Below are 12324 nucleotides of genomic sequence, written 5' to 3' on the forward strand. Positions count from 1 at the left end.
TCGACCTGGACCCAATATACCAGCCACTACAGTGGACAGCTGAAACTGACAACCGGAAGCGGCAGGGACAGACCACTATAAACACCGGAGGAAACATCAAAGAAGCGCTTCGCAGGAGGCTCCCAAGCACTGATGATGTCGCCTAGCCAGGGGACGAAATGTTTGCAACAAAAACTTCCAGCTCGGCGAACAGAACCACAACAATAAGCAAGATAGTGGTTACTTAGAGTACGTAGTGAGCTGAATCCACCATGTACACACTCTGGCTTCCATGGTTTGTTTTCTCAATGTATAGCTTGTTGGTGGTTTTGTTAACCTTGACAGCTGAATATTAATGAGGTGATTTGGGCTGTCAACAAAGTGTTTAACAAATAATAATACCCCTTAATTGACAACTTGCTGCTCCCTGGCAAGATACTCGCTTCTCATTAAAAGCATAAAGATGGATGTAACATTGAAATGGGCCTCCCTCGAATTCTTGCCTGATTCTGACACAAATCTCACCATATCGATCAGACCCCAATAATATTCTGCCCAACATTCTTGTTGAAGAGCTTAACCTTAGTCTCCTGCTTGATGCAAACAGTGAGATGTCAAACCCACATCTTCCCCTGGCACTGTTTGTCATGAGCAGTCGCTTCACCCTCTTTCCTTTCTGTGCTTGAATGGCCCATTCACTTTGTACTGACCAAATTATTTCTAATGTGGCAATCCAACACAATTCTGAGAATTCTTTCTGTACCACAAAACAAGACTCACCATAACTGTCAGGTACTGAAAATGGGACTTCAGAATCCTGACCATCTGTCCCATGCTGGTACTGCCCAAGGGGCAATTGAGCAATTTTGTAGTCTCTCTTCCTGGTTTCTAAAACCAAAATTGAAACCAATTTAGCATCACCATCACTTTGCTATGTTGAGCCATGTAGATACGTTTGCTTGTCTGAGAATAAACCTATTTTGACTACTTCCATAGGACTTTATATTAAGAAACAGATTGGGATGGTTTGCATCTCAGTCCCTGAACATTAAGGAATGAAACCTTTTCAGGAAGGAAATTTATAAAGCTTTAAAATGATCCATTATCCCCTCGGATGTAACATGAATAGCATCCCACACTTGAGAGAATACAACTACTTAGAAGAAGGTGATGTTCATTCTTTTTGTAAATTCCCCAAAGATAGCAGAAAGTTGTACATGTTCTCCCAACTATGACAGCATTGCAGAATTGCACACTGTATTCACCTTCCTGAATTCTTCTGCTCAGGGAAGCTATTATACAGAATCAGATTCACTAACGTTTTAGTTACAATAATTTTATGACATGGTATGTGTATGTAAATGTAAGGAAATCCTAAGGATTCTTGGCTGAACCTTCCTGTTTTATTTAAATACAGCAGCCAGCAGGCAGTTCAGTGGGGTAGAGGAGGCAAGTTACGGTAATTATTTTTGGGACAGGATTTTGATGGATGACCTCTTATTTTATTTTCAACACCACAACTTCCCCAAGGATTGAGGGATGTTTGAAGTAAATCCAAGCTAAAAGTTGATATACATATAAAAACAGAAAATGTGAGCAAATTCCAAATTGAGAATCAAAGGCACTCCTCAAATAAATGAAAAAAATCTGCAAATGCTGAAAATCTGAAGTAAAAATAGAAAATGCTGTCTAAAAACTTGTAGGTTTGTTAGCATAGAGTCATAGAGTCAAAGAGATGTACAGCATGGAAACAGACCCTGTTTCCATGCCAACCAGATATTCCAACCCAATCTAGTGCCACCTGCCAGCACCCGGCCCATATCCCTCCAAACACTTCCTATTCATATACCCATCCAGATTCCTTTTAAATGTTGCAATTGTACTAGCCTCCACCACTTCCTCTGGCAGTTCATTCCATACATGTCCCACCCTCTATGTGAAAAAGTTCCCCCTTAGGTCTCTTTTATATCTTTTCCCTCTCACCCTAAATCTATGCCCTCTAGTTCTGGACTCGCCCACCCCAGGAAAAATACTTTGTCTATTTATCCTATCCATGCCCCTCATGATTTTATAAACCTCTATAAGGACAAGTTGGACCGAAGGGTCTGTTTCCATGTTGTACATCTCTATGGCTCTATGATGCTATGCTAACAAACCTACAAGTTTTTAGCCAGCATTTTCTATTTTTCTTTCTGATTTTCAGCATTTGCAGATTTTTTTCATTTATTTGAAGAGTGTATTTGATTCTCAACCCTCAGCCTCCGATGCTCCAGGGTTCTGTAAAGAGTGAAGCATAGTGAAGAGTTCAAGTTGAATGTGATTCCCATTCCAACTCTTACTTCCATAACTCATTGACGTGGGTGCCCTAGAACATCTCTGTGTGTTTGCGCTGTGATAAAATACATTACTGATGCTGCTAATTCATTCGTTTTTTTCATCCTTTTTCCTGAATGTTATTTCTGCTTTGAATAATATCAGTATTGCATATTGCAGGTAGACATTCCTGCTTTGGCAAGAATTCTATCCACAGAACACAATGATTTGTAGCAAAATTTTAAGGAGTATTGATAAGATAGAGGTACTGGTCTACATTTAGTTTTGTTAATAAATTCTGACACATGATCCATGGTATTAAAACAGTGACAGCAAGAAACCAAAGTTGTTCACTTATATGACATTCTGATCTGAAAGGTCACATTTATTTGCTTGAATACTAGTTTGGAGGAGATCGTACTCTCTAGATTGGGTGTATTTAATAGCTATCTGGAGATGGCTTTACAAAGAGAAGAAATCTGTTCACCTTAACGTATCACACTTCAGTGGTTATAAGCAGATAGTCACAATGAGACTGCCTGAGGGCTGCATTTTCAAATTATCTGTTCGTGCTCCATCGACCAGGACATATGCACTCAAAATATGTAATATTTTGACAGTGTATATTGAATTTGTGAATAATCAATTCATTAACTGCCACACTCAGCTTCTACATTGAGTTAACTATCTTTCCAACTTTACATAAATGTAACATCCTGTTTTACAATTCCCTACAGAAAAAACACTGAACAGATAAACTACATTGATAAGTTCACTCATCTTCACCACATCAGTATCTCCTACCCTCTTATAAAGTAATTATTTCTCAAATGTCTTAAGAATTACTTATCCAAAGTATCTAATTATAGAGTATAATTTTCAAAGAAGCAATCACCATTCTACCTTTTATAACATTGTGACAATTGCATCAATATAAAGATGCATCTCTTCCAAACCTGACCAATCCAACTTATACAATAAGAAGAATTTCTAGGAGATTGGTCTACTTTGGAAGCATTTATGTGTAGTCTATGTAAAGGACAGGTCCTTGGCACTTCATCCTGAACCACATTGTGATGGTGGCAATTTTCTTTTATTTGTGATGGTTTGCCACTTTCTTCACTGTCAGAAAGAGAATAAAGACCTTATAACTACTGCAGCTGGATCAGGAATTGAACGCACAAAGTCAACATTATGCGATTTAATCTACCCAATTGAGTGAACTGGCACCATACTTACAGCATGCCTATCTTTTTAATTTTGGAAATTACTACTTGTTAATTGATATTTGAATGGTAGAGTAAATTTTGCTAATGAAAGGGAAATCTTTATCCTACTTAGGCACATCTTGCCTGGAAATCTCTTGAAATTAATGCTGTATGGTATTAGCATCTGAAAGCTAATGTATTAATATTGTGTTATTTGCTATCTTAATGATTAAGATTTCTTAAATTATGACTTTAGGATAATTTTTGCACATGTGCTTGAGAATAAATACGTTTCTGTTTTCCCATCTAAATGCTAAAACATAAAGGTTCTGAAATTGATCCACAATTGTACCATAATTGATTATTTTTAACCTTAGTAGATTTTCTAACCAAAGGTCATTCATTCTGTCTTGAAATGTGCTAAACAGTATCATTGCACCTAACTCAAATCTTCACTGCTTAAAAAGTGAGTCATGCAGAGGTAACCAATCCACAGATAGTACGGTCTGATCGACAGTCAAACACGTGGCAGCATTCATTGTGATCTTAGACAGTGGTATCTAGAAACTTAAGCACAGCCAAAAACAGACAGATAGGAATGAACCCTGTGCCCCAAAATGCATGTGATATTAAGAGTTCAGCTTCATTCTCAACAAAGCAGCAGGCTGTAAACAACTACTGGCAATTTCCAGACAGCTCCTTGGAAAAGAAGACTTCAGGATTACCCCTCACTATCAGAGCAGTCAACACTTAAATAGATCATTAAAGGGAGCCAAGAAGGGGTGAGCTTAAGTATTTTGCTACAGTGAGCATTGAGAGAAAAGCATCTCAGTGACCATATGACAAATAGCATATTCCTGATGTCAATCATACCAGATATACTCACACAGGAGAATATGTTCTGAATAGATATGATGTATAATGATTGGTATAAAAGGCCCATTGTAATGGTTCTTCAATGATGTGAATGGAGAAATGTGTTCTTTGATGTCATAGCAGGTCTTGCAAGAAGAAAATCTCCCAAGTTTAAACTGTACTGTGCAGAGTTGGGCAACTTCAGCTGCATCAGTGATATAATTTGCTATGACTCACCTCAACATCACAGATTAGTGATGGAAAAAATGCTCAAGTTGCTGCTCCTATTTATTGTTCATTTACAGCTGGGGTGTGCATGTGTGAACCCAGATAGGACTGAGATGCCTTCTCCTGACAGACAGCCAGGCAAGACTCACTGTCCAGATTCATATTTAAGAAATGCTTACTTGGGAAAGGTACCATAATACAACCGTATCCAGGAAGAATCGACATTTCAGTAACAAGAACAAGAATACTCATTTAAGCATGCAATTTAGGAGCATGTGCAAGCCTTTTTACCCCTCAGCCTGCAACTACATTCAGTAAGATCTTCACTGTTCTGATTGTGGCTTCAACTTTACATTTCCATATTACACAAAAATTGGGAGCTTGAAAAACGTATAAATCTGTGAAGCTCAGTTCTGTTTAATATTTAATGTTTAACGTCAAGAATCATTGTTTTCCTTCTATAGAGCTGTAGTGATGTGATGAAAGAACGATTCAGTGGTGATCTAGCAGATGATGTAATGCTCCAGTTGACTGCGCTGCATATCTACATCACCGTCACCAATGCAAGGACCAATCAGAAAATCAACCTACGGAATGTTGAGTAAGTGATCTGATTGACAGTAAAGTACAGTCAGTAACATTTATCTCACTTAGCATGGGACAACTGAGGATTCTGATACCTTTACGTTAAGTTTGCTTTGGAAATTTTGATTATTTATCAAAGGTTTACTTTTAACATGGTGAAGATAACCAATATTTTACAGTAACATCTTCTAGAATTTGCAGTAAACGGTATATTCAATATAATTCATAATAAAGGCATAAAAGGCAAGTTGACATATAGATGCCTTTCTTCTCTAAGCTTCACAGAGTGACATTACAAGATAATGTATTGAAGTAATATGGTATTCTGATACAAACAAGCAAAATAACCCCAAATATCTATATCTGAATGAAAAAAATCCACACATTCTCAAAATATTCAAATGAGAAAGCACTCAGTCCAAGGGTTAACGATGTTGCTGGACCCTGGAAGGAGTCAGATGACAAAGTGTAGTCTGGTTGAAAATCCAAAGAGCAAGGGAAAGTGAACAAAGTAATGTGTGAACCGAATGGAAGCACAGGAGACAGTCAGCTGTTTCTATGTTGGAAAAATCTAAGAATAACAGGGAGTAGCTGGAAACAAATTGATTCATGTAGTCTTTGGCCAAGCAACTTGCCTTCAGCAGTAGTAGCCAAAGAAATGAAAAGTTTATCTGGGATTTTCTTTATGTAATTGCATATATAGTTATGTATAGAAAACATATCAAAATTCTTATCAAGAAGGAAACAGATTGTCCAAATGAGAAATCAGGACATTGTGGCTATCATTCCTTTGTATGTGTTCAGAAACAAACATCAATCTTATTTCTAGAAATCCCTCTGTGTCACATTGCATTTGGCTCAACCCCTCAATATATTCCCCAGCTCCTCTGTGCTGCTGCTGTAGGTGACTTGGTCACAGTGGGCAGGATTGATGGGGTGGCACGTTGGCTCAGTGGTTAGCATTGCTGACTCACAGCATCAGGGACCCAGGTTCGATTCCAGCCTCAGGCGACTGTATGTGTGGAGTTTCTACATTCTCCCTGTGTCTGCACGGGTTTGCTCCGGTTTCCTTTCAAGTTCGAAAGATGTGCAGGTTAGGTGAATTGGCTGTGCTAAATTGTTCATGGATGTGTAGGCTAGGAAATGTAGAGGAATAGGGTAGGAGAATGGACCTGGGTGTTATACTCTTTGGATGGTTGGTGTGTACATGTTGGACCAAATGGCCTTGTCCACACTGTAGGGATTCTATGAATTACTTGCATAGTTTGGCAAAATCAAAAACTTCCAATTATACCATTAAATCCCTCCAAATAATATTGGATTGAAGCTAGAAGTGGGATCAAAGCAGAGGAAAATAACAGCTTTAATTAAATGGAAGCAGAAAGAAACATGTCAATATGCAACACAGAACAGAATAGGGGAATGATTCCAAAGTTAAATGAGAGTAAAGGGGAAACTATGCTGCTTTCAATGGCTAAGTAAAAACATAAGTATGCATTGAGGAAAGAGGAAAATGCTACCCAACAACCATGTAAACCACTTGGGCAGTGTTCCACTCGAACAAAAAGGAGATCCACTTCTCTTAATACTCTGTCAGAAATACTCATGCTGCTCTTTCTGTGCCAACCCCACTTCCAGTGTGCTTTGAAAAGCAGTTGCACTGAAGTCTGGGTAAGGAGTAAGAAGAGTGCCTCTGGGCCAGATTTTTGCAAATAAGGTTGTGTTAGGAAATTTTCCAGCTTTTCAGACTTGCCTCGGTGGAAGGTTACGACATGCCAGTTACCAAAACAGATACTTCTGCTGTCATAATCTTTTTATGGGCCTGGGCTTTCAGCCCAAAAAATGCATAAAGAAGCCATCCAGTATTGCATCCCATGGAACGAGCATTCAGCTGAAGTTTGACGCTGTGAAATGAGGGGAAAGGAATATAGGCATAGCAAGATGGAAAACCAAGGCCAGGTGCAGCCCATTCTTGGGAATCCTGGAGGAACACAACCACGACAAATATCATTTTAGATCGATTCTCTTCCTTTTGACCAGGATAAACTGAAAAGAAATCTATAGACCAATCTTCACCCAATACAACACCAGGTTGCATTGGTTGATGGGTCATGCAGGCTTATATAAACACCAATGTATAGGAAAAATAGGAAAAGCTTTCAATAGCTTTCAAATTTTGGCAGGCAGAGTGTTAAAATCAACAGGTCTCTCCTCCAGCTGAAAGATTATAATTTCAGTGTTCACTTGTTAGAAAGTATGAATATTTTACAGATGAAAATATATTTCTAGTGATTGTCTCCAATCTAACCAAAGTTTTCAGGTCTGCAACTTGTACTCTCTCATAAGAAATATGTCTCTGAAATGAATCTCATTGGGATCAACAATTCTATTTGTTATGAATCTTAATGAAAAGCTTTCTTTCTAATCATAATGTAATGTAGTTTGGATATATTAGCTGTGCGATTTCAAACTTCAAAGAATTTCATCAGGCAATAGAATATGTCATGAATTCATTGCTAAATGATCAGTCTCAAGCTATTTCAAAGCACATAGAGACATTAACAGTAAGCTAATGGAACTTGTATGTTTTTAATTACAACAGCAGCATCGTGTGGTCAAAATTCTACTGCTGACACTTAAGGTTGTTTCTGAAATGGAACTAATGGCCCACTTTGCCTAATCTGAATCAATCTATTTGCATAGTTCAAGCGCATATCTGCACCTTTAACATTGTACTGAAGCACATGGTAAGAGTTGTAGAAAGGAAAACTGTAATAGCCCTTACTATATTGTCATTATAATTGACCAAAGATATATAAATAAATAGTAATCAAAGCAGGATCTGCTGGAGAAACTCAGCAACTCTAGCAGCATTTGTGAAGAGCGAAAGAGAATTAATGTATCGCATCTGATATAACTTCTTCAGAACTGAAGAGAAATGAGAATAAGGAATGGATTTTATACTGTAGATAAAGATGATGAGGAGTAAGTAGAACAAAAGAGAAAGTCAGAAACAGAATCGAGGATGAGTGAGATTAGAGATCACTGATGTTACAGGACAAAAGGCAAAGGGTAGTAATAGCTGTAGAGAAGTGAGTTAGGATCAGAGGAGGCACTAATAATAGATGTTAATGACAGAAATAGGTCAGCTCTGCTGAAACAAAAAACAAAAAAAAAGACATGGGGAGCAGGGATGGTGAGGCAGGGGAGTCAAAATGAAGTTAAAAATTCATGGTCTGACTTTGTTGAACTCAATGTTGTGTCCAAAAGACAGTGTAGTACCTAAACTTTAAACAGAATGATGTTCCTCCAGCTTGTGTAAGGCTTCATTCTGCTGAAGACTGCAACAGACCAAAGAAAGAAGTGTGAGCATGGTGCAATAAAATGGCACCGGAAGGTCAGGGTATCTTGTTTTGGGTTTCTGAAAAATCAGAGTCATGCCTGTGGACTGAGTGAAGGTGTTTCGCAAAGCAGTCACCAGTCAGTATTTGGACTCTCCAGTATCCAGAAGACTTCATTGTGAGCAGCAAATGCAATAGAATTGATTGAAAAATCATAGAATCCCAATAATGCAGTAACAGGCCATTCGTTCCAACAAGTCCACACCGATGCTTCAAAACGTAAACCATCTAGACCCATTCCCCTACCCTTTACTGTACATTTACCCCTGACTAATGCACCTAACCTACACATATCTGAACACTATGGGTGATTTAGCATGGCCAATTCACCTAATTGGACATCTTTGGATTGTGGGAGGAAACCAGAACAAATCCATGCAAACACGGGGAGAATGTGCAAACTCCACACAGACAGTCGCCTGAGGCTGGAATCAAACCTGGGTCCCTGGCGCTGTGGGGCAGCAGTGCTAATCATTGAGCCACCGTGCTGCCCATAAAGATGTAGAATTAAATCACTGCGGTGTTGAAGAGAAGGAGGGAGGATGTAAAAGGCTAAATGTTGATGCAATTATGGGACGATAGAATGGTCAACACTCTCCCTATTTGTCTTTCGGTGTACTGAACACATCCATTACCTTCCAATCGCTTGCCATTTTCATACTCCAGCTTGCTTTGTTAATATCCAGAAAGATAATAATCCGAATTTAAATAGAAAATTATCTTTTTAAACTTCTTTTTGGTGAAATGATCACTTTGCTTGACTGACAACATGGCTACCATGATCACATAATGCCAGTTGATTACCATTTCTGAAAAACTTTTATCTGTGGTAACCAGGGAACAGTAGTTTTCATTATCCTCCTGAAATGTCAGACTCCCTGCATTGTATAAACATTCCAGCCAAGCTAACACATAGAAAACATAGATAAGATGTTTGAACCAGCCAGGTCAGAACAAATAAAATAAATTGAAATACATTGTTAGAGATGGTGATAACAACCAGACAGATATTTGCTACAGAACATAACTGGTTTTCATGATGATCTATGATCAAATCCACTTTGTACTAAAGTGGCTCAACGTGAAATGACAGCCATCATTGAAAATGTTGGGTTGAGAACAGCTTTAATGACACAGCTTTGACTGCTTTCATCTATCTGATTGTAACACCAGAACAGAATACATGATAAACAGGTCTAATCTGAGCTACTGCCTGCCTCTGATTTCAATCTTTCTCAAAGATCTGATTTCTGAATAGAATTCTCTTTTGTTTTCACCTGCAAAGTGAACCACTTCCCTGTTTACAACTGTTGCATCTTCACCTGCAATTTAACTACATCTGAGCTCCTGTGAAAGGGAATTCTTCACACAGCCAAGTGAAACCAATGAAATTTCTGGACACGATTTCACTAATGCCAGCATCATTGATTTTAAGTAATTTGTAATTTCTTTCCTTTTTCTTACGTTCTTTCTTTGGACACGTGTTTGTGTGAATATGTGTTGTGTGCCATTTCCACATTCATAAACCTACTTGTTTTAAATTTTTAAAAAATTGATGTGAATTATTTTTAAATTGGACTTGGCAAACAAGGTTTGGGTAAACACACTGCCATTTATTTTCAAATGGGAAAAGAAAATAAGAAAGGAAATTAAAAACCCACCTCTGTTATGGACAGAAGAGGAGAACAGTAAAATATCAAAAAACACCTTTTCCTCTTACCTGAGGCACACGAATGCTCACATTTCTGTCCCAAATCTGATATAATGTTCCAGTGAAGTCTAATACAATCTGTCAAAACAGCATCTCATTTTCCATTTGGGCACTTCACATCCTATGTACTCAACAGTAAGTTCAACAGCTTCAATCCATGAACTCTGTTCTCCATATTATTTATCTTGACTTCCCCCTCCCACCATCCAGCAGTGTCTGGTTTTCTTGTTGTTCTGTTCCACTTCTCCTGACCACTTGTATCTCCAAAGTAAAACACATTACTTTCTCACCTCCCTCCTCAAATACAAAGAAGGGTGATTTTGAACTCTGTTAACTTGTTGACTCTGTTTCTCTCTCCACAGATGCTGCCAGACCTGTGGAATTTCACCAGTACTTTCTGTTTTTATTTCAGATTTCCATCATTCACAATATTTTACTTTTGCTTAAAAAAATTGGTGATTATTTTGCTTTGCAATCAGTTGCAATAGTAAAACTTTAGCCTATTCATTTTTAATTGCTTCTGATGTCCTTAATGATGTCGGGCTCTCAGAACCCAATGATATACTTTGCAGTAGGCGTTGCTAATAATGTTGGTATTGTAATTAAGTCATAAAGAATCACTTTTGTGTTTGCATTTGGGCACTTATCTGTCAGCTACAACTTGGGTCAAAAATTGTGATGGGCAGCAAAAAGAACAGGGAGTGGATTTATTGAATTCTGTCAAAAAAGTCTCTGCACCCACCCAAATAACATTCCAGATGGACTAAGAAAATCATTTATTTTCGTGTCCCAAGGGCCACTGAACTGAGAGAAAGGAAGACTTCATGAACAATGTAGTTTATATATTAGCTCTTCTAGAAGAAAGTGAGGACTGCAGATGCTGGAGATCAGAGCTGAAAATGTGTTGCTGGAGAAGTGCAGCAGGTCAGGCAGCATCCAAGGAGCAGGAGAATCAGAGTTTCGGGCATGAGCCCTTCTTCAGGAATCCTGAAGAAAGGCTCATGCCTGAAACGTCGATTCTCCTGCTCCTTGGATGCTGCCTGACCTGCTGCGCTTTTCCAGCAACACATTTTCAGCTCTATATATTAGCTCTGTATGGTTTTTGAATTCCATAGTGTTAATGTACTGTAAACAGCTCTAAGCATATCCTTACAATTATTCAAGTTGTGTTGAAATGGTGGAAAGCTACAATTTTCAAGATACACAAATGGAAGAATATGAAAGCACAAAGCCTTGGTATACAAAACCTTGTGCTTGTTTTGGCCCCACTCCTTTGTATTCCTGTCAAAATATGGTTGTAATTTGTTAGATCCCATTTCTTTCTTCCTTTCTTTCTTTCCCTATGAAGAATGCAATATTTCAGTTTGTTTCTTTGTTGAATCTTCTAGGAAGGAATGGGGCCTGGAGATGTTCTTACCAGCATCTCTTCTGCTGTACATAAAGGAAAAGCACAAACGGAAAATCCTTGCGCATCATCTCAAAGTAACTCAAGCACCAGGTCCTTCAGGCAAAAAGGTAAAACAAATTAAAGCTAGACCTTGGCAGGTTTCTCAAAAAAAGGCAATATTTTGTGTTAGCTTTATTGGATGTTTGCATTCAAAATCAAAGGGTTGATTCAGGACTCCTATGTGACAGAAGAATAGGTGTTCAATGGATGCAGATAAATACTGAATTGGGAGATTGACTAGGCAAACATTTCTCTCTGGATTGCTGTTAAACTATATCTACTGAATGGAAATACTTTGATCCATTTAAATTTCACTTGCCATCTTTACTCAATAGAAATCTATCATGCCCAATCTTGAATTTTGACAATCCCGATGAAGGGTTTATGCCCGAAACATCAATTCTCCTGCTCTTCGGATGCTGCCTGACATCCTGTGCTTTTCCAGCACCACACCTTTCAACTCTGATCTCCAGCATCAGCAATCCTCACCTTCTCCCAATCTTGAATATGTCAATTGACCCAAAACCACAGATATCTTTGTGTGAAAGATTGTATTTTGATTTCATTGCCAATTAATTTATCTCTTTCAGATTAAGC

General features: G+C 38.2%; 1 protein-coding gene across 1 annotated transcript in view; it reads left to right on the forward strand.

Annotated features, from left to right (window-relative positions):
- The window catches only part of frmpd3 (FERM and PDZ domain containing 3), a 532412-nt gene that overhangs the window by 437726 nt on the left and 82362 nt on the right, over window positions 1–12324 (forward strand). Inside the window, exons 12-13 of the mRNA XM_043705300.1 lie at window positions 5048–5184; window positions 11669–11795. Of these exons, the coding sequence (XP_043561235.1) occupies window positions 5048–5184; window positions 11669–11795 (264 nt within the window). The remainder of the gene's footprint in view (window positions 1–5047; window positions 5185–11668; window positions 11796–12324) is intronic.

The sequence above is a fragment of the Chiloscyllium plagiosum genome, chromosome 15 (assembly GCF_004010195.1).
Source record: "Chiloscyllium plagiosum isolate BGI_BamShark_2017 chromosome 15, ASM401019v2, whole genome shotgun sequence".
Classification (NCBI taxonomy): domain Eukaryota; kingdom Metazoa; phylum Chordata; class Chondrichthyes; order Orectolobiformes; family Hemiscylliidae; genus Chiloscyllium; species Chiloscyllium plagiosum.